The sequence below is a fragment of the Salvelinus alpinus genome, chromosome 26, assembly GCF_045679555.1.
Source record: "Salvelinus alpinus chromosome 26, SLU_Salpinus.1, whole genome shotgun sequence".
Taxonomy (NCBI): domain Eukaryota; kingdom Metazoa; phylum Chordata; class Actinopteri; order Salmoniformes; family Salmonidae; genus Salvelinus; species Salvelinus alpinus.
Window position 1 is genome coordinate 15,870,939 of NC_092111.1, and position 18,818 is coordinate 15,889,756.

At 44.5% G+C, this 18,818-nt stretch overlaps 2 protein-coding genes across 5 annotated transcripts in view; one reads left to right on the plus strand and one right to left on the minus strand.

The window, feature by feature from the left end:
• The window catches only part of LOC139554823 (A-kinase anchor protein 9-like), a 139,569-nt gene extending 129,770 nt beyond the window's left edge, over positions 1 to 9,799 (plus strand). For 2 of the 4 annotated variants that reach the window (XM_071367981.1, XM_071367984.1), the window contains 15 exons: positions 93 to 293; positions 486 to 653; positions 965 to 1,103; positions 1,390 to 1,555; positions 1,705 to 1,855; positions 2,059 to 2,415; positions 3,126 to 3,425; positions 5,801 to 6,030; positions 6,187 to 6,292; positions 6,562 to 6,747; positions 6,982 to 7,185; positions 7,362 to 7,594; positions 8,168 to 8,262; positions 8,591 to 8,830; positions 9,018 to 9,799. In XM_071367981.1, coding sequence (XP_071224082.1) covers positions 93 to 293; positions 486 to 653; positions 965 to 1,103; positions 1,390 to 1,555; positions 1,705 to 1,855; positions 2,059 to 2,415; positions 3,126 to 3,425; positions 5,801 to 6,030; positions 6,187 to 6,292; positions 6,562 to 6,747; positions 6,982 to 7,185; positions 7,362 to 7,594; positions 8,168 to 8,262; positions 8,591 to 8,830; positions 9,018 to 9,061 — 2,820 coding nt within the window. In that variant the 3' untranslated portion in view covers positions 9,062 to 9,799. Of the gene's footprint in view, positions 1 to 74; positions 294 to 485; positions 654 to 964; positions 1,104 to 1,389; positions 1,556 to 1,704; positions 1,856 to 2,058; positions 2,416 to 3,125; positions 3,426 to 5,800; positions 6,031 to 6,186; positions 6,293 to 6,561; positions 6,748 to 6,981; positions 7,186 to 7,361; positions 7,595 to 8,167; positions 8,263 to 8,590; positions 8,831 to 9,017 lie in introns of all 4 variants that reach the window. The other 2 variants (XM_071367982.1, XM_071367983.1) reach the window with 1 other exon arrangement.
• Positions 9,800 to 10,680: 881 nt separating this feature from the next.
• Positions 10,681 to 16,065, minus strand: LOC139554825 (lanosterol 14-alpha demethylase-like). The gene is made up of 10 exons (XM_071367985.1): positions 15,602 to 16,065; positions 15,330 to 15,428; positions 14,993 to 15,169; positions 14,691 to 14,817; positions 13,587 to 13,761; positions 13,200 to 13,319; positions 12,834 to 13,029; positions 12,427 to 12,522; positions 11,979 to 12,147; positions 10,681 to 11,678 (listed from the first exon to the last, which is right to left on the minus strand). The coding sequence occupies exons 1-10, from the start codon at positions 15,767 to 15,769 to the stop codon at positions 11,500 to 11,502; spliced, it is 1,506 nt and encodes a 501-aa protein (XP_071224086.1). The 5' UTR covers positions 15,770 to 16,065; the 3' UTR covers positions 10,681 to 11,499.
• Positions 16,066 to 18,818: the final 2,753 nt, after the last annotated feature.

The window sequence follows — 18,818 nt, forward strand, 5'->3', positions numbered from 1 at the left end:
AATGTCTTTATATGGCAATTTGAGTGTATTGGTGAAGATGTCTAGTTTGCACGTGGTTTAATATTCATGAGAAGAATGTGTGTCCACTCCAGAACCTGCTGCGCGAAGTGCACCAGGAGGGCATGCAGGTGCTGTCCCTGTCGGCACTTCCAATCCCAGAGGGCGAGGCTGACCCAGCCAGCCTGTTCCACCATTCCCAGGGCTGGCCCAACGAGAGAGAGGCCTTGCTGGCCACCGTGGAGTCCCTCAAGGCCCTCATAACCCAGATTCAGACACGCAGCAGGGAAACACAGGTACAGGACTGGTAGCATCTGTACATTGTAGCATGGATACTTTGTGCTGGTAGCCTTTCTTAAATACAGTAGGGGTTTTGTTGGTCGCAGTTTAAATTAAACATAGCTTTTAAGGCTTAATTGAGCCTTCAGAAACCCTTTTCTCTCTCATTTTCTTTAAATAGACATGTCTATGTGCTTGTGTATGTTCAGACCCCAGGTAGTGCGGACTGGCGTGGAGAGCTGCTGGGGGCAGTGCAGCAGGTGTTTGTGAGGGAGCGGAGTGTGCTGAAGAGCGCTGCCTATGCCCGACTGGACCTGCTGGACACTAGCGACGCGATCATCCACCTCAACCAGCTGGAGCACAGGCTAGCCGAGCAGGTCACTGAAAAACGATGTATACTTTAGCCTAACTGCTGGCTAACCTTAGCATTAGCCTCAACTAGCTGGAGCACAGGCTAGCCAAGCAGGTAGCAACAAACACTTAAAACTCAAGTTAGTGTTACCTGCTTATGTTATTATTAGCATATTAACTAGCTGGAGAGTGGGATATAGCCAACAGGTAACAGAAAAAATATTGAGCCATTTTAGTATAGTGCCTGTTTCTCCACTTTGTAGAAAAACTTGGTCATATGTATTTGTGTACAGTTGTTTTTAAGTTCCAAGGCTAAACTGTGGCTGTGTATCTACAGGACACCCATCACAGAGATGCCATGGGGATGCTCCAGACTGCAGACAGAAGCAGTTTGCTGACAGAGGTCCGGCAGCTCCGGGCCCAGCTAGAACAAATCCAAGGCCAGGAGCCTGGCAGGAGAGGCAGATCCAATCATGGTCTGTAGTCTGTGCCTCCAGTGGTTTCTTCTGCCATTTGTGTGTTAGTTGTAAGGACACATAGGGATGATGGATGAATGGCTGGGGGGGGCTGAATGAGTGGAGGCTGGATGGATGGATAAATTAATTGATTTATTGACTGACTAATATATATAGTAAATTGTCTTAGACGAGGTCACAGTTATTGAACTCAGTGCAACCGATATAATTTAATTTAAAAAAGGATAAACAGCAGCTGATTCTATTGCCTTGCATGTTGTTTTGTCTGGCTGTTCATCCCACTCAGGTGTTGAGCAGCAGAGGGAGAGAGGTGGTGTTCCAGAGCCCCACATTCTGCTGCAGGCTGACGGGGCCCTGGAGGAGCTGAAGGGAGAGCTGGCCCAGATCAAACTAGAGCTGGAGACCACGCTCAAGGCCCAGTACAAACACCTGAAGGAGCTGGACACAGTCAGGTAAGGTTTTAATGCACGCTCACACACAGTTTGATGCATAAAAGAGCAGAACATTGTCAGGTATGACTATTTAGGGATAAAGAGATAAAGTTTACCTTCCTAGTTGCTGTTGGATGGATCCAGCCTGGTGTCATTGTCTTTGTTTCTAGAACGGAGATGTCACAGAAGGCTGCTGAGGTGGACACCCTGGCGGACAGACTGGCAGACGAACAGAAGAAGGCCAGAGAGCTGCAGTGGGCCTTCGAGAAGGAGAAGTGTAAATCAGACAAGAAAGAGGAGCTGGAGAGAGAGGAGCTGGAGGTAAGACAGTTTGTAGTGAAGGTAGAAGACTAGTGTCCCTGTGTTTTCAGGTATAATTGCCTACTTGTTTCCACATGTCTTCTCTTTAGTGTGTGTTTACTTAAATGTAGTGATTTACTGATATGTTCACTTTAGTCACTGGGGTATTATCTAGTCAAGTGTGTTTCACAAGTATCTCTTGTCTTTACACCCCTTCCCTCCAGGATCTCAAACTGGCCCTGGAGATTCAGCAGAGTCTCGTAGCCCAGCTGACCTCAACCCTAGGCCAGGAGCGCCAGTCCTCCTCCCAGCTGTCCCTCCAGGCCGAACAGGAGCGCTCCAGGCTGCAGACCCAGGCCTCGCAGCTCCACGTCCAGCTAGTGTCGGAGCGAGCCCGGGCCCAGGAGCTGAGTAATGCCCTGGGGAGAGAGAAGGAGCATCGCCACTATGGCTCCTCCTGGAGAGAAAACCCAGAGGGGGAGGTGGCTGAGAAGGGGGAGGATGAAGTGGTGGGAGGGGCGATGTCATCCGAAGGTCTGCTAGAGGGTCTGCAGAGGGAGCTGGACAAGAAGCATGCTCAGGTGGACTGTTTGTTTGTAGATGAAGCAGACGCACACCTACATACACACTAGTTACAGCAAGTCGTATGATGCTCTATGGGTATGTGATACAAGGTACAATCAATGTAGTCTGGCTAACGCCTAACTCAGTCCGCCTGACTTTAGTCCGGAAAGGCTGTTTTGATGTTGTCGTTACGATGTGTCGATAAAGAAGGGGGCTGTGTTTGTACTGGTTGGTTCCTCCTCTGTGTCTTTCTCACTCAAACACCCACAGGCACGGCCACACATAGCCCCCCTTCTATTACAACTGTTGGATTTTCAAATCCCAAACAAGAGGTCTCAAATTAACATTTGAGAGAACCAATCAATGAGTCTGCAGAATTTCTGAGTGAATATTGCATTAACAAACGGCCTCCTGTCCCGACCAGTGAGTCACAGCTCTTCCTTGCTGTGTGGCTACATGGATCGCGTCAGCCAGTCTGCTATCAATGCCCTGCACACAGGAGATTCACATAAAGTGCTCGCAAAATATAGTGTTGGCAGTGTGACCAGTTATGTGATGTGATTCTGCACCCCCACTAAATTGCACGACAAAGTGGCTCATCAGGTGGTGCATATGCTTTCTCCAAACTGTCATGACGACTTTACATAGGCATTACTGCTATAGTGACTATATTTACCTTTACTTCTGCATTCCCACTAAATCCTGTGACCATCTATTCCCTCTTCAGGTGGTTAGTCTGCTGGACGAGGTGGAGGCCCAGAAGCTGGCGGCGGTGCAACGGGAGGAGGAGCTAACCTCTGCAGCTCAGAGGTCATGCAAGGACCAGGAGGCTCTGCGGGAGGCCAAGGGCCAGCTGGAAAGCCTGGGGGAGCAGGCACGGGAGGCCATGGAGCAGCTGAATAGAGAGGTGCAGCAGGGGAAGCGGCTGGAGCAAGAGAAGGAGAGGCTCCAGGAGAGAGTGGTCCAGCTGGGAGAGACGAGAGAGGTGGAGAGGAGCGGGACGCAGCAGCAGCCTGATAACCAAAACGTAGGTGACATTTATATATCCTACATTCATACACTTTGAATGAACCAAATACAGCGCTTTAGTGTCAGATAGTACAATTGAATTATGTTTTAGAGAAAATGTTTTAGCTATTGATACTACGATATTGCGTCTATTAGCCTGTCTTGTTGTTAGAACCCAGCTATGTATGATGATACAATATTCTATAGTACATAGCCTTGTTAACTCTGTTGTGCAGTGTTGCTCCAAGGTAATAATAGATAATAATGTAAATGTTTTACACTCAGCAACAGAATAATAATGTAGGATAATCCACAATTAGGGCCAGTTATTAGTTATTTAAACTCTGTGTCATGTGTCTAGGGGTGGCAGGTAGCCTATCGGTTAGAGCATTGGGCCAGTAACCAAAGGGTTGCTGGTTCGATTACCAGAGCCACCAAGATAACAAAAGTCTGTCTTTCCTTGAGCAAGGCACTTAACCCATAATTGGCTCCAGGCACCGTACTACTATTGCTGACCCTGTAAAACAACACATTTAACTGCACCTATCCATGTATGTGACAATCAAGCATACAGTGCATTCGGAAAGTATTCAGAACCCTTGCCATTTTTCCCTCATCAATCTACACACAATGCCCCATAAAGACGAAGCGAAAACAGGTTTTTTGAATTTTTTGCAAATGTATTCAAAATACAAAAACAATACCTATTCAGACCCTTTACTAGGAGACTCGAAATTGAGCTCAGGTGCATCCTGTTTCCATTGATCATCCTTGAGATGTTTCTACAACTTGATTGGAGTCCACCTGTGGTAAATTCAATTGATTGGACATGATTTGGACAAGCACACACCTGTCTATATAAGGACCCACAGTTGACAGTGCATGTCAGAGCAAAATCCAAGCCGTGAGGCCGAAGGAATTGTCTGTAGGGCCCCGAGACATGATTGTGTCAAGGCACAGATCTGGGAAAGGATACCAAAAAATGTCTGCAGCGTGCAAGTTCCCCAAGAACACACTGGCCTCCATCATTCTTAAATGGAAGAAGTTTGAAACCACCAAGACTCTTTCTAGAGCTGACCGCCTGGCCAAACTGAGCAATCGGGGGAGAAGGGCATTGGTCAGAGAGGTGAGCGAGAACCTGATTGTCACTCTGACAGAGCTCCAGAGTTCCTCTGTGGAGATGGGAGAACCTTCCCACCTTCCAGAAGGACAACCACCTCTGCAGCACTCCACCAATCAGGCCTTTATGGTGGAGTGGCCAGACGGAAGCCACTCCTCAGTAAAAGGCACATGACAGCTTGGAGCTTGCCAAAAGGCACCTAAAGGACTCCTAGACCATGAGAAACAATATTATCTGGTCTGATGAAACCAAGATTGAACTTTTTGGCCTGAATGCCAAGCGTCACGTCTGGAGGAAACCTGGCACCATCTCTACGGTAAAGCATGGTGGTGGCAGCATCATGCTCTGGGGATGTTTTTCAGCTGCAGGGACTGGGAGAATAGTCAGGATCAAATGAAAGCTGAACGGAGCAAAGTACAGAGAGATCCTAGATGAACCTGCTCCAAAGTGCTCAGGACCTCAGACTGGGGCAAATGTTCACCTTCCAACAGGACAATGACACTAAGCACAAAGCCAAGACAACTCAGGAGTGGCTTCGGGACAAGTCTCTGAATGTCCTTGAGTGGCCAGCCAAACCCAGGACTTGAACCCGATCAAGCATCTCTGGAGAGACCTGAAAATAGCTGTGCAGCGACGCTCCCCATCCAAGCTGACAGAGCTTTTGAGGATATGCAGAGAAGAATGTGATTAACTCCCCAAATACAGGTGTGCCAAGCTTGTAGCGTCATACCCTAGAAGATTCGAGGCTATAATCACTGCCAAAGGTGCTTCTACAAAGTACGGAGTATTGGGTCTGAATACTTATGTAAATGTTATATTTCTTCTTTTTTTAAATATGTGCCAATTTCTAAAAACCTGTTTTTGCTTTGTCATTATGAAGTATTGTTTGTAGATGTAATCAATTTTAGAACAAGGCTGTAACGTAATAAAATGGGGAAACTTTTAAGGGGTCTGAATACTTTCAGAATGTCTGTATATTTAAGCAATAAGGCCCGGGGGTGTGGTATATGGCCAATATACGATGGCTAAAAGCTTTCGTATATTGGCCATATTCCACTGAGGTGCCTTAATCCTATTATAAACCGGTTACCAACGTAATTAGAGCAGTACAAATAAATGTTTTGTCATAGCGGGGTATATGGTGTGATATACCACGGCTGTCAGCCAATCAGCATTCAGGGCTCGAACCACCCAGTTTATAATTTTTTATAACCTGCAGGCTCTGAATGGTAAGTGATCATAATGACATTTCTGTACTGTGTCTGTGACTGTAGCAGGCTTTGTGGAAAGGCGAGCCCACAGACCGGACCAGAGACTGGGTGTTCAAGCAGAAGTCTGGCGACACGCTGACTGTCAACCCCAGCACACCTTCCCTCCTCAAAGTCACTGGGACAGGGGGCAACCTCGCCCCCCACTATGACCCCAAACACTCAGACAAGGTCTTGGGCAAACTGCAGCTCATCGCAGCCAAGATCCAAACCTTGGTCAGCAAGGGCTCTGGCAGGTATGACACAATTTCTTAACAACTTTCTCAAAACAGTTGTACATTATATTCATGACTTCAACATTTGATTGAAGTGAATTGTTGTAGTGACTGGTAAATATATGTGCAGGTGTAGATTTATGTTGTGGTTGTGTGGATTGATGCTTGTGTGTGCAGGCTGACTACGGAGGTGGACAGTGAAGGACTGTCGTGGCTGCAGTCGAACATTGATGAGGTCATCACTATGCTGCAGCAGTCTCCAGCGCTCCCCTTGGTCACCTCGGTGAATTGACACTTCTCATTTCAGACTACTTAGATGAGATTGATGTTTATTGTCCTACAAAAATATCTTAGCACAGCTCACACATTATATACATAAACCACATAGAAAACCCAACAGGAAACAAACTACAGTCTTAGTCAAACTTAAATAGTAACCCACTGCCCATCACCTGCACATGTAGGAGGAAGCTACTCTACTTGATGTATAGAGTATTTGTATGACTTCAGTGGCTAGTGAACACTGGTATTTCTTCTCCGCTGTGTCCACAGAGCACCGCCCTGGTGGCGGGTGGCCAGTCCAGCTCCCTGGCAGAGCGGCTGCTGAGACAGAATGCTGAGCTCACAGGCTTCGTCAGCCGTCTGACAGAGGAGAAGAACGATCTGCGAAACCAGACCCTCCGCCTGGAGGACGAGCTTCGACGCTACCGCCAGGCTGGTCTGGGATCAGGGGGCAGCGTGAGTTACAATACTAGAACTAACGCGGCTAAGGGCTAGTGACGGGTCTGGGATCAGTACAACACTAGTCAAATACTATACAAGGCCAGTGGCAGGTCGGGAATATAGGGACATGGGACAGAGTACAATGCTGGATTGCGGAGGCACCTAGAAATGGCAGAGAAGTAGCTTGTGGAGACATTGCTTTAATTTGCACCAACCTAACACGACCCCTCTCAACCTCATTCCCTCCAGTCCAGGAGAGGTGGCGTGGACAAGCAGCAGGAGGCGGCCAGCATTCTGTTCTCGTCGGAGCGCGAAGCCTGGACCAGGGAGAGGAGCCGGCTGGAGAAGGTCCTACGTCTAGCCCAGGCAGAGGTGACCCGACTCAGAGGAGAGATCAGGACAGAGTCCCTCAGAGACATGACCGGACCGGAGACAGACAACTCCACACTGACTGTGAGCTCAAATCTGCCCTGCATTTCTCCATGACACTTACCTCTTTCAAATCTACCGCTTTTCCACTCTTTGTCAAATTTGATTAGCAAATACGTTGTTGCACATCTATACAACCCACTTAACAATCACACACTTTTTCAACCCTCCTTTTTCTCTCTCCTATTCCCCTTCTCCAGAAGATATATGGCAAGTACCTACGCTCCGAGAGTTTCCGCAAGGCCCTGATCTACCAGAAGAAGTACCTGCTGCTGCTGCTCGGTGGCTTCCAGGAGTGCGAGGAAGCCACGCTGTCGATCATCGCCCGCATGGGCAGCCGGCCCTCCCACTGCAGCCTGGAGTCCCTGACACAAAGCCGCCGGGGGCTGACGCGCTTCCGCTCGGCCGTCCGCGTCTCCATCGCCCTCTCCAGGTAAACAATTGGAACTGGAGTGGTAGGATGGCGTTGCACCTGTTAGGAGGCTATAGGATAGCTGGTTGCTTATGATCATATGGGTTTTATTGTTAGCATGTTGCCCTCTCCTGGTCAACAGAGCAGCGTAGACTGTTGTTGTTGTTATGAGGCTATAGCTGCTAAAATATAATGCTCTGCAGTTTAAAGACCTTTATGAGTAGCTTATAGCTAAATTATACTTATTAAAAACCTTAATCAAGTTTATAGCTGATTAGTTATTACTTCAAAACTTGAGTTCATACAGCATCATACAATATCAGTAGTTATTTTAATAAACACAGATGGATTGTTCTGATTGTACTGTAGGCTAATGGTCCTCTGTACTCTAATGGAGTTGTTAAACTCATTCTATGGAAGGCCTGTGTCTTCATTTCGATTAGGACCTAGACAACCAGAGAGGGGAGTTTCTTACTAATAAGTGACCTTAATAAATCAATCTAGTATAAGGGAGGAGCGAAATCCCGTATACACTCGGCCCTCCGTGGAGCGAGTTTGACACAGTCTTTGAATCAGACTGTTCTGTTCTTCCAGAATGCGTTTCCTGGTCAAGCGATGGCATAAAACTACAGGGATGAGCTCCATAACATCTGTCAACGTGAACAGAAATGGCCTGGGGCAGTCAACGGGTATGAAAATCACATTTCCTCACACTATCCCAACACCAGGAAAATATACTGGGAGAATCACATGGAATGAATGGACTGGTTGAGTTAAATGGTAAAGAACCAAGCTAGGCTAACCTAGACTTACACACATGTAGTCAATGAAGTGCTGATTGATCAGGTGGTACACAATGCTAGCTAACCTAAATAAATAACCTGAATATTCTAAAATGCCAGGTTCAATGCAAAGCAGAAAATGTATAATTACCTTTTCGTTGACTGACTCATTGATCCTGTTTTGTGAGAGAAACCCCCCCACAGAGGACTGACAACTGTCTCTCTTCCTCTTCAGGTAATGAGGTGAGGACAGACTCACCCTACCTGCAACCGGGGAGTGTGGAGGTGTACGGAGAGAGGAGAGGGGCCTCCCCCAGGTCCGCCCTCTCCTCTGCACAACACAGGTTCCACATGGCTGGGGACTCTGGCCCTCTGACCTGCTCCCACCTCCAGAACTACGACCCTGACCGAGCGCTCACCGACTACATCTCCAGATTGGAGGCCCTGCAGAGGAGACTGGGGAGCGTGCAGTCAGGTAACAGACACGCACACACACTTCCAACCGTACTACTTCACACCATTTAGAGTTAAATAATGTAATGCAAAAGGAAAAATTGCCTTCTCATTCAATCACCCATGAAAATATGTGCAGATGATGCTTGAAAGGTTCTTGTCAAGAGTTCAGTCTTGGGATCTAAACCACTTCATTTTGCCCTTCCTAGGTTCTTCTTCATATGCTCAATTGCACTTTGGAATAAAAAGATAGAAGTCTATAAATTACGTTGGAACTGGCTTGATGAAACTCAGTTGCCTTTTCTTGTGCTGAGCTTCGGTATTTTGTATAATTCTGCTGTGTACAGTATATTACGTGGGGACCAAAAAACATTGTGTTGTGTGTAGACATCTTATAATCTGGCTTTTTGTCACCAGCACTTGAAACAGCTTCTATGTTTGTAAACTTTGGTCTGCCTCTTTGTTGTGGATGAACACAATCACGTTAAATGTATATTTGTGGAATGCTAATTTAAATGAAAAACCTGGAATAATTTAAATTATACTGTGTATGTTACTTTGTGTGGGTGGAAGACTACGTAGAGCAGGCTTCTCCGGACAACTCCAGCCCTGGATAGGAACCGGGTGGGCGTGCAGGTCTTTGCTCCAGCCCAGCACTAACACGCCAGATTAAAGTAACTGTGGTTTCTTAAATGGAAGTCCATGATTGATGGATTATTGGAAATGTTGGTTAGTGCCGGGCTGGAACAAAAGCCTGCACACCCAGTAGCTCCCCAGGACGGGAATTGGGAGAACTCTGCCATGGAGAATTTGACTACTGTTGAGGCTGCTACATGATCTATATACACCACACTGTGTTTTATTAGAATGGTTTCTTGGACAGACTACAGAGGACAATTTGTAGAAGACATATTTTTGTAAAGGTAGGAGCTTTGAATTTTCTGGGTATTTTGTCAAAAACAGAAATAAATATGAATTTTAACACTTGAAAGATGTGGTCGCACCGGGTTTTTTTCAATTCAACTCCACTGACACAACAATTTGATTTTACAGGTACACATTTAATTAGTTCTAACAGTTGTAAAACAAAATAGAACTTGAGCTAAAATGTGAATCTGGTATGGGGGAAATGTACAGTCAATAAAATGATGGTGTAAAGACAAATTGAACATGATATTTAGATTTTTTTAATATATATATATATATATATATATAAAGGACCAATGTTCACAACAGTAGGCTTCAAATAGTCAAATCAATCAAAAACAAAATTGACTAATCATTTTCCATTGTCAAGGCACTACATGGGTCAAACTGACCCATATTACCCTGACCGTCCAACATTCCCACTCAATACACTTAGTCGTGTTTATTAGTGCACACAACAGAAAACTGAAATTTGTCTCATTGAGCAAGTGCAGGTTGTCCCTCCATGTTTCAAGTCCATTTTCTTTGTTTGACCCAGCCCAGGTTCTCTATCTTTGTACAATTATATGAATGGACAGTAGTACATACAAAGTCAGTGCTTGTCAGTTTGATCACTGATCTTTATGAATCAATGGATAAGGATCAGTGGTTTTACTATTTCTCACTGCTCTGTAAAAGGCAGTGCTTTTTACTCCAGTAATATCCATCCTTACTGTAATAGTGTCACTCATACACACAGGAGACGATCAAATTTCAGTGACACATTTGTTTTGGCTCTGCACTTTGGATTTGAAATGATACTATGATATTTATGCCTCTTAAACTTTCTCACTGATTATTCATTCAGTATTATCTGTAATCATAGTAGCATCCACATTAATGTAGAAGTGTTTAGAAACATTCTGTTCTTATTTACAATAAATGTGACTCCAAAATGACACAATACATTATCTACCATTTATTTCTATTGGGCACAAAATTATCTGAAACACAACCAGAACTATTAGCAAGTGCATCTAACAAGTTTGCAGTCACAAGCTTAATGTAATCTTTGCATGCTAGTAATATGGGACCAAATACTAAACTTTTGACTACTTTAAAACACATAAGAGAATTTGTCCCAATACTTTTGGTCCCCTAAAATTGGGGGGACCAAATTAAAGCTGACAGTCTGCACTTTAACCTCAAAGTTACAGAGGCATAAATATCATAGTTATTGTATCATTTCAAATCCAAAGTTCTGGAGTACAGAGCCAAAACAACAAAAAATGTGCCACTGTCCCAATACTTTAGGAGCTCACGTTATATGTATTACCATGACAGTTGAAATAGAATGGCCAAAAGATGAAGCCTGCACAAACAGATCTAATTTAGGATTAGACTACTAAAGAGAAGCCGTTAGTGAAGAAACAAACTGATTCAGTGTCCATTCTAACAACTAAAAAACAAGGCAAACATAAGGTGGGGGCAACACAAAGTAAAGTTAATTTCCAGCCAGAACTCTGTGCATTAACTTGCACAGTTCCTAAATTCAAGTACAATAATTTCCTCTAAATCAAACCATTTATGGTAAGTACGGTTGTTTGTTGGGGGAAATCTGAAATGGCTCCCTATTTCCTATATAGTGCACTACTTTTGGCCGCAGCCCTATGACGCTCTGGACAAAATGAGTACACTATAGAATAGGAAGCCATTTTGGACAAAGCCTTGCCCTTCTCCTGGGTGTAACCTCTTTTCTCTGCTGTGTTTTGCGCTCAGTGTCTCTTAGTGTTGCCTCCTCTTGTATCTGATGACGGGGTTGTGTGGGGTGTGGATCATGGTTGTGTAGTTGATTGTGGGGAAGTAGCCATCGACCAGGTCAAATTCAAAAAGGCGCAGCATGGTAGACCAGATGGTCTTGATCTGAACGTAGGCAAAGTTCTCCCCAATGCAGCGGTGACGGCCTAGAAGACGGAGAACATCCGTGTTTTTTAATGAGTCATGGTAATGAGGGTAAAATCAGATGATACTTTGTGGCATGAGACAGCTTTGTATGGTAGTAAAGTCCATATTTTTATATATTGAGCAAGAGCCCCACCTACTGACAAAATACTTATTTACACATGAAAACACACTGTATGACAGCTGTTTCCCCTACCATTGTGTATATGCTTTGACACTTCTGTTTTCTCTTAAAGATGGCAGATCACCTAACTTATTACATGCTGTTAAAAGGGAGGAAATAACAACAAAAATATTCTTACCGGCTCCAAAGGGCACATAGGCAAATTTCTCAACTGCGGCAGGGTTATCATTGAGGTAGCGGTCAGGCCTGAACTCCATCCTCTCTGTCCAGGTGTCCTGCAGACGGTGATTGACCGTCGGGGACACGCACACCTGGTGGCCGGCTGGGATGGTGTAGCCTGCTGCAGTCTGGGGGTGAATGGAAGTAAAGGGTCAGGGTTGTTCAATGGTCACTCACCTATTATACACATGCATTTATCTGGGTTGGGGCTCCATTCCATTTCAATGTACAACATATATATATGGACAATTTACATTATGGCCATTTCTCTCTCAAATTCAGTGTCCCAAAAAAATTTTTTTTAATTTACTGATATTATAAGGGAATTGAAAAAATGTCTATGACGGTAGTAGGAATAATTTCATGGGCATTCGTAACCGCCCAACAAATAATGACATCGATCTTACCTGAGGAGAGCGTGCCATTCTCATCATGGTCATGATGGGTGGACGTAGTCGGAGGGTCTCTTTCAAACAGCGGTCCAACAAAGTCAGGTCCTTCAGCTGATGAATGAACAAGAGACCAGGTAAGAAAAGACCATGCCAAATGAATAGCTGAACTTATGGTTTAACAGTCTAGAAAAACAGTTCTAAACTGAAGTTGCTCACATACAATGTCCAATTACCCAGTTTTAAATAGAATATGGTCAAAAAAATAAACGGATCTTAATAAGTTTAAACAAAATAATTAATAAAAATTAATGTACATTTGTAGGCCAAGGTAAAAACATTATTCATATTTTCAACAACAAAATTCTAGTGTAATCTATGGCCATTTATGTGCAGTTGGCAATATGCCAGTTATGGATTCTGACCTGGTCAAAGTTGAGTGGGGGCAGGTCTTCTCCACATGCTGTTTTCTGTTCAGCGTAGCAGCGGTCCTGTAGAGCCTTATCTTTGCCCAGAAAGAAGCCCAACCAGGAACTAGTGGTGGAGGATGTGTGCTGTCCAGCCAGGAGTAGACCAATCAGCATGCCTGCTATCTCATCATCATTCAGGGGCCGCCCATCCCTTCAAAAAAGGCAGAAATAGTTAGGGCTGAAATGAGGAATCGATCTAAAATGGTTCAACAGTTATGGAACACCTTTAAACCAAAAGCCCATTCACTTCAGTCCTGTGGGGAGGCATAGATGCTTGTCCCATATGTATTAATACTGGCATCTGACCCACTTATGTCTTACTTGTAGGTGGCATCTATGAGGGTCTGCAGCATGTCGTCCACTTTCTCTCCAGAGCTTCTGCGTTTCTGGGTGACTTTGTAGAAGATGTTCTTGATCTCCCTGTGTGCTCTGTCCCTTCGTCTGTACAAAAATGACAAAACTTTTTCCTGCCTTAACGAAATAAGACATTCTCATATTGCTATTACCAACTCAGTCTATCACCCAGAACCCTAACCTGAGGATAGTACAATAAGACAGTATAAATTAAGTTTCAAAAGTAATAATTTCCAGCAACCATTCTGGTAACTGTCTAACTTGGTCTTTCACACAAAAAACCTAACCTGAAGGTGGAACAGTTTGAATTGACCCTTGGTTGAGAGGACAGTATGAATTAAGTATTTCTCTTACCTGAAACTAGGCAGCGGCAGCCAGCCGGGCAGCAGCCAGGCAGCATGGCTGAAGCCCCCGTCCAGGTCTGCATAGAGCTGGGCCACCTTCTCGTCCAACATGCTGCGGATCTCCTTCCCATGCAGACAGGCACTGGCCGTCAGGATGATCAGCTCCGACAGGGCCTCAAACAGGTCTGAGAGAGGGAAGAGATGACAGACAGGAAGGAGTGAGGGCGATGGAATGAGTGAGCGAAAGAGAAAATAGGTCAGAATTGCGGACTGGATAACTTTGACTGTGCAGTACGGCTCAAATGTTATGACGTGTAACAAGTGATATGGCGTCTTCATAAACAGCAACACCTCGCAAACAGATTCTAGCAAGAGTGTGAAGCAAAAGACTGCAGTCATTAGCAACCCATTAAGCATCTGTGCATGTGCATGGGAGATCAATGCACTCTTGAGCAACGTAATAGTAGCTACAGTACGTGACAACAAATTTTGACTAGATTAGCCTCTTGCTTCTTACTCATGTCAGAAGTCGCTCTGTTAAACACTACTTTTGGTAATGTCATAACGCTACCCTACCATTACAGAAAAAAAGGAACTATCTTAAAATGGATGGCAAGGTTCAAACTGTATTACAGTAGTTACAACACATTGATTACATGTGTATTGTTTTGTATTTCTAAGTATTACTGCACTGTTGGAGCTAAAAACAAGCATTTCGCTGCACCTGCGATAACATCTGCAAGTCTATGTACGCGACTAATACACTTTGATTTGATTTTGTTATATTGAGGTATTGCTTGAGAACTTGTTGATGGGAAATTGTGCTGAATTTTCTGAACGGTTGACATTGTACTTCACCCAAGTCCCTACCCCGTGAGCTCTTATAGGTCTGAAAGGATTGGATAAGTATACTGTACTAATAATTCCACTTTGCTATCTGATAGGCCAAGTGGAAAATGTGTAATTCTGCTAACATCTTTTCTATCCTTTTAGGTCTACATTAAGTGGCTACAGTAGGGACTAGAGGTCAATTTGGAGCTGGGCATTTGGATTTAGTTTCTACAGTATTCCATGTGAAAAGATCAGACCGGTTGTAATGTCTCTGTCATCTTACTTTCTTCCCCGCTGTCTCCCCATCTTGAAAAGTACTCTTTAGTTTCCTCCTCGATGATTTCAACGTGCTGTTTGAAATGGGCGATGTTCAGTCCTGTCTTAAACATCTTCTTCTGTTCCAGGAAAATCTACAAAAGAAAATGAGTGGCAAAATATTCGCTAAATCAATACTTTGTTTCAGCTCATAAACCTATCATAAACTAAGGACAAACAAACTTCTGGCAAGACTTCTTTAAGTGGGGGGAAATTCTCTACATTTGTGAGTGCGAATGGGAGTATCTGAGTAAGTATTTATTTGCCTACATGGTTAGGTACATCGTATGCAACCCCTTTGCCAAAAACTGGCGTTGTCAATCGAGAATAGACATCCTCTGCATTGAGATCTTCGTTCTTGCTGTTGAACATCAGTGTGGCAGCCTCACTACCCAGAAGGTAGGTAAAGGTTTTGCCCACCATGGTAAAGCTGACAACGGGCCCATACTGTGAATATAAAGAAAATAAACCTTGTTTTAGCACCTTCTATAACGGGCACTTTCAAATGGCACTATACACCAGTAAGGTTCAGAAGCTGTATGATAGGAAAAGTTACTGTAACATTTTGTAAACTAAAGTATACTTTGCAGCAGTACTGTATTCTTACCTTTTCATATGCATTCTCCAGAAATTCAATGGGACTTTTCCCAAATGCTATGGCATGACCCAGAAATGGAATGCTAGAAGGTATGTATGGTGGGTATTTCTGAGAAAATAAAAACGTAAATTTAGATACAGGAATAAAATACACAAGGCAATTGATTATGCACAATATGCAATAGTCTATGAATGCGGCATGAAACTATAACATTCACTGTCGCAGCCTTAATAATAATGTAATATATCTCAACTGATTTGTTGTTCATGTACATAACGTACCTTGTCTTCGTCGGAAGATTGTGACTGTTTGAGCACCAGTTTAGAAATATATCCCAAAGTTAGGGTGATCACAAACACTGCAAGGACCACCGATGTCACGTTGTCGCTCATTTTCCCGACGGTATTTTCTAGTAGCATACTACTAACTTGATATAAATGCATAGCCATTGTCACGTCTTCTGTTTGTTTCAATTCGTTGTAAAATATTGTAGGCCACTGCGACAGATTCCTTGCATTTGCAACAAATAAAAACAATCCGTAATCCGGTTGTCACTTCTACACCATCTAAATCGGTTTTCTACAAGGCACGAGGCTATTTGTATAAACGGAAAATAGTGTTCCCCAAAGCACAGTCAAATCCTTCTTGATTCCAATAGCATAGTTTATTCCCCTATAACGCTAAATGATAAGTGACCGCCAATACTGTTACTCAGCATCTCTACCTGTCGATATTAATTTAGTCCTGCCCCCGCCTGACAAATAAAGGCATTTCATTGGCTATTCGCTGTGTGTCCATCAGCTCCGCGGCTGCCTTCCTCCACTCTGGTTGGCTATCACTACCTGGAGTGATGTCTGGCTATATGATGTCATGGCAGAGTACAAGACGACACATTTGAACTCCTCCTCAACATTTACAGGATTGGTTCAACGGTGCCAAAGAGACCCTCCCCGAAATTGTTTTATTTTCCTCTCAAAACAGTGCGATGCTCGAGAGCATCAAAACGAATGCTTCGATTGCTGACTAACTGTCCTACAAATCAGCTTGCGTCCAGTAGCGATGCATGTTTAATACTCCTGCTGTGTTCGGGTCGAATTGGACCGATTTACAAGTTTTCGCTCTGAAAAATGTAGTTCATTTAATCTGATTGTCATACGGTTCCATAACCTTGTCCACACAGGGCACCTGAACACACAAAATATATTTTTAATGATTTTCATAAAATGTTGGGTGTTTTATTTAACTTTTGTACACCTGTGGTGTTCCCGGTCAAAAATGACTGGTCATTAGAAATGAATGGGTGAGACTACAATTAGTGTATAAAATTGAGTTCCATTCATCAGATGAACACTTCCTCTCCCAGACCCCACATGCATGTTTGTTTGAGCACACACACACCCCACTCCCCTTCTTTGCTTCCATGGCAACCCCACGGGAACCTTTCCCCCACAGGAACCACACCTGTTGGCATTCTCACAAACAATCGCTTAATTGTTTCAATAATACACTGCTCAAAAAAATAAAGGGAACACTTAAACAACACAATGTAACTCCAAGTCAATCACACTTCTGTGAAATCAAACTGTCCACTTAGGAAGCAACACTGATTGACAATACATTTCACATGCTGTTGTGCAAATGGATTAGACAACAGGTGGAAATTATAGGCAATTAGCAAGACACCCCCAATAAAGGAGTGGTTCTGCAGGTGGTGACCACAGACCACTTCTCAGTTCCTATGCTTCCTGGCTGATGTTTTGGTCACTTTTGAATGCTGGCGGTGCTTTCACTCTAGTGGTAGCATGAGACGGAGTCTACAACCCACACAAGTGGCTCAGGTAGTGCAGCTCATCCAGGATGGCACATCAATGCGAGCTGTGGCAAGAAGGTTTGCTGTGTCTGTCAGCGTAGTGTCCAGAGCATGGAGGCGCTACCAGGAGACAGGCCAGTACATCAGGAGACGTGGAGGAGGCCATAGGAGGGCAACAACCCAGCAGCAGAACCGCTACCTCCGCCTTTGTGCAAGGAGGAGCACTACCAGAGCCCTGCAAAATGACCTCCAGCAGGCCACAAATGTGCATGTGTCTGCTCAAACGGTCAGAAACAGACTCCATGAGGGTGGGATGAGGGCCCGACGTCCACAGGTGGGGGTTGTGCTTACAGCCCAACACCGTGCAGGACGTTTGGCATTTGCCAGAGAACACCAAGATTGGCAAATTCGCCACTGGCGCCCTGTGCTCTTCACAGATGAAAGCAGGTTCACACTGAGCACATGAGCACATGTGACAGACGTGACAGAGTCTGGAGACGCCGTGGAGAACGTTCTGCTGCCTGCAACATCCTCCAGCATGACCGGTTTGGCGGTGGGTCAGTCATGGTGTGGGGTGGCATTTCTTTGGGGGGCCGCACAGCCCTCCATGTGCTCGCCAGAGGTAGCCTGACTGCCATTAGGTACCGAGATGAGATCCTCAGACCCCTTGTGAGACCATATGCTGGTGCGGTTGGCCCTCTGAAGCTAAGCAGGGTTGGTCCTGGTCAGTCCCTGGACAGGAGACCAGATGCTGCTGGAAGTGGTGTTGGAGGGCCAGTAGGAGGCACTCTTTCCTCTGGTCTAAAAAAAACAATATCCCAATGCCCCAGGGCAGTGATTGGGGACACTGCCCTGTGTAGGGTGCCGTCTTTCGGATGGGATGTTAAATGGGTGTCCTGACTCTCTGAGGTCATTAAAGATCCCATGGCACTTATCGAAAGAGTAGGGGTGTTAACCCCTGTGTCCTGGCTAAATTCCCAAGCTGTCCTTCATACCATCATGGTCACCTAATAATCCCCAGTTTACAATTGGCTCATTCCTCCTCCTCCTCCTCTCCCCTGTAACTATTCCCCAGGTCGTTGCTGTAAATGAGAATGTGTTCTCAGTCAACTTACCTGGTAAAATAATGGATAAATTAAATACATTTATTTGAGCAGAGTGCCCTCATGTGGCAGCTACTGCTGTTACCTTGCCAGTCCTTGGTCTGATTTCTGACAACATTTTCAAGTCAAATTAAATTGTTTTGGTCACATGCGCCAAATACAACAGGTGTAGACTTTACTGTGAAATGCTTACCTACGAGCCCAACAATGCTGAGTTAAAAAGTTTGACAAATATTTGATCAATAAAAAAGGAAATAGTAACACAATAAAATAACAAGGTTATATAGGAGTACCAGTACTGAGTCAATGTGCAGGGATACGAGGTAGTTAAGGTAATTCAGCATGTACATATAGGTAGGGGTAAAAGTGACTAGGCAAGTAGGCAATCAGGATCTTAGTTTACAAAACATTAATAACACCTTCCTAATATTGAGTTGCACTAAGTATTGCCCTCAGAACAGCCTGAATTCGTTGGGGCATTAACTCCACAAGGTGTTGAAAACGTTCCACGGGGATGCTGGCCAATGTTGACTCAAATGCATCCCACAGTTGTGTCAAGTTGGCTGAATGTCCTTTGCGTGGTTG

What these genes read in the sequence shown, in the direction of transcription:
- LOC139554825 (XM_071367985.1), bottom strand. Translation starts at nt 15,769, where the DNA reads ATGGCTATGCATTTATATCAAGTTAGTAGTATGCTACTAGAAAATACC. An exon ending in GGGAGACAGCGGGGAAGAAA is followed by an intron (nt 13,762 to 14,690) that starts GTAAGATGACAG and finishes TCCCTCTCTCAG; the next exon opens with ACCTGTTTGAGGCCCTGTCG. An exon ending in GAATGGCACGCTCTCCTCAG is followed by an intron (nt 12,148 to 12,426) that starts GTAAGATCGATG and finishes ATTCACCCCCAG; the next exon opens with ACTGCAGCAGGCTACACCAT.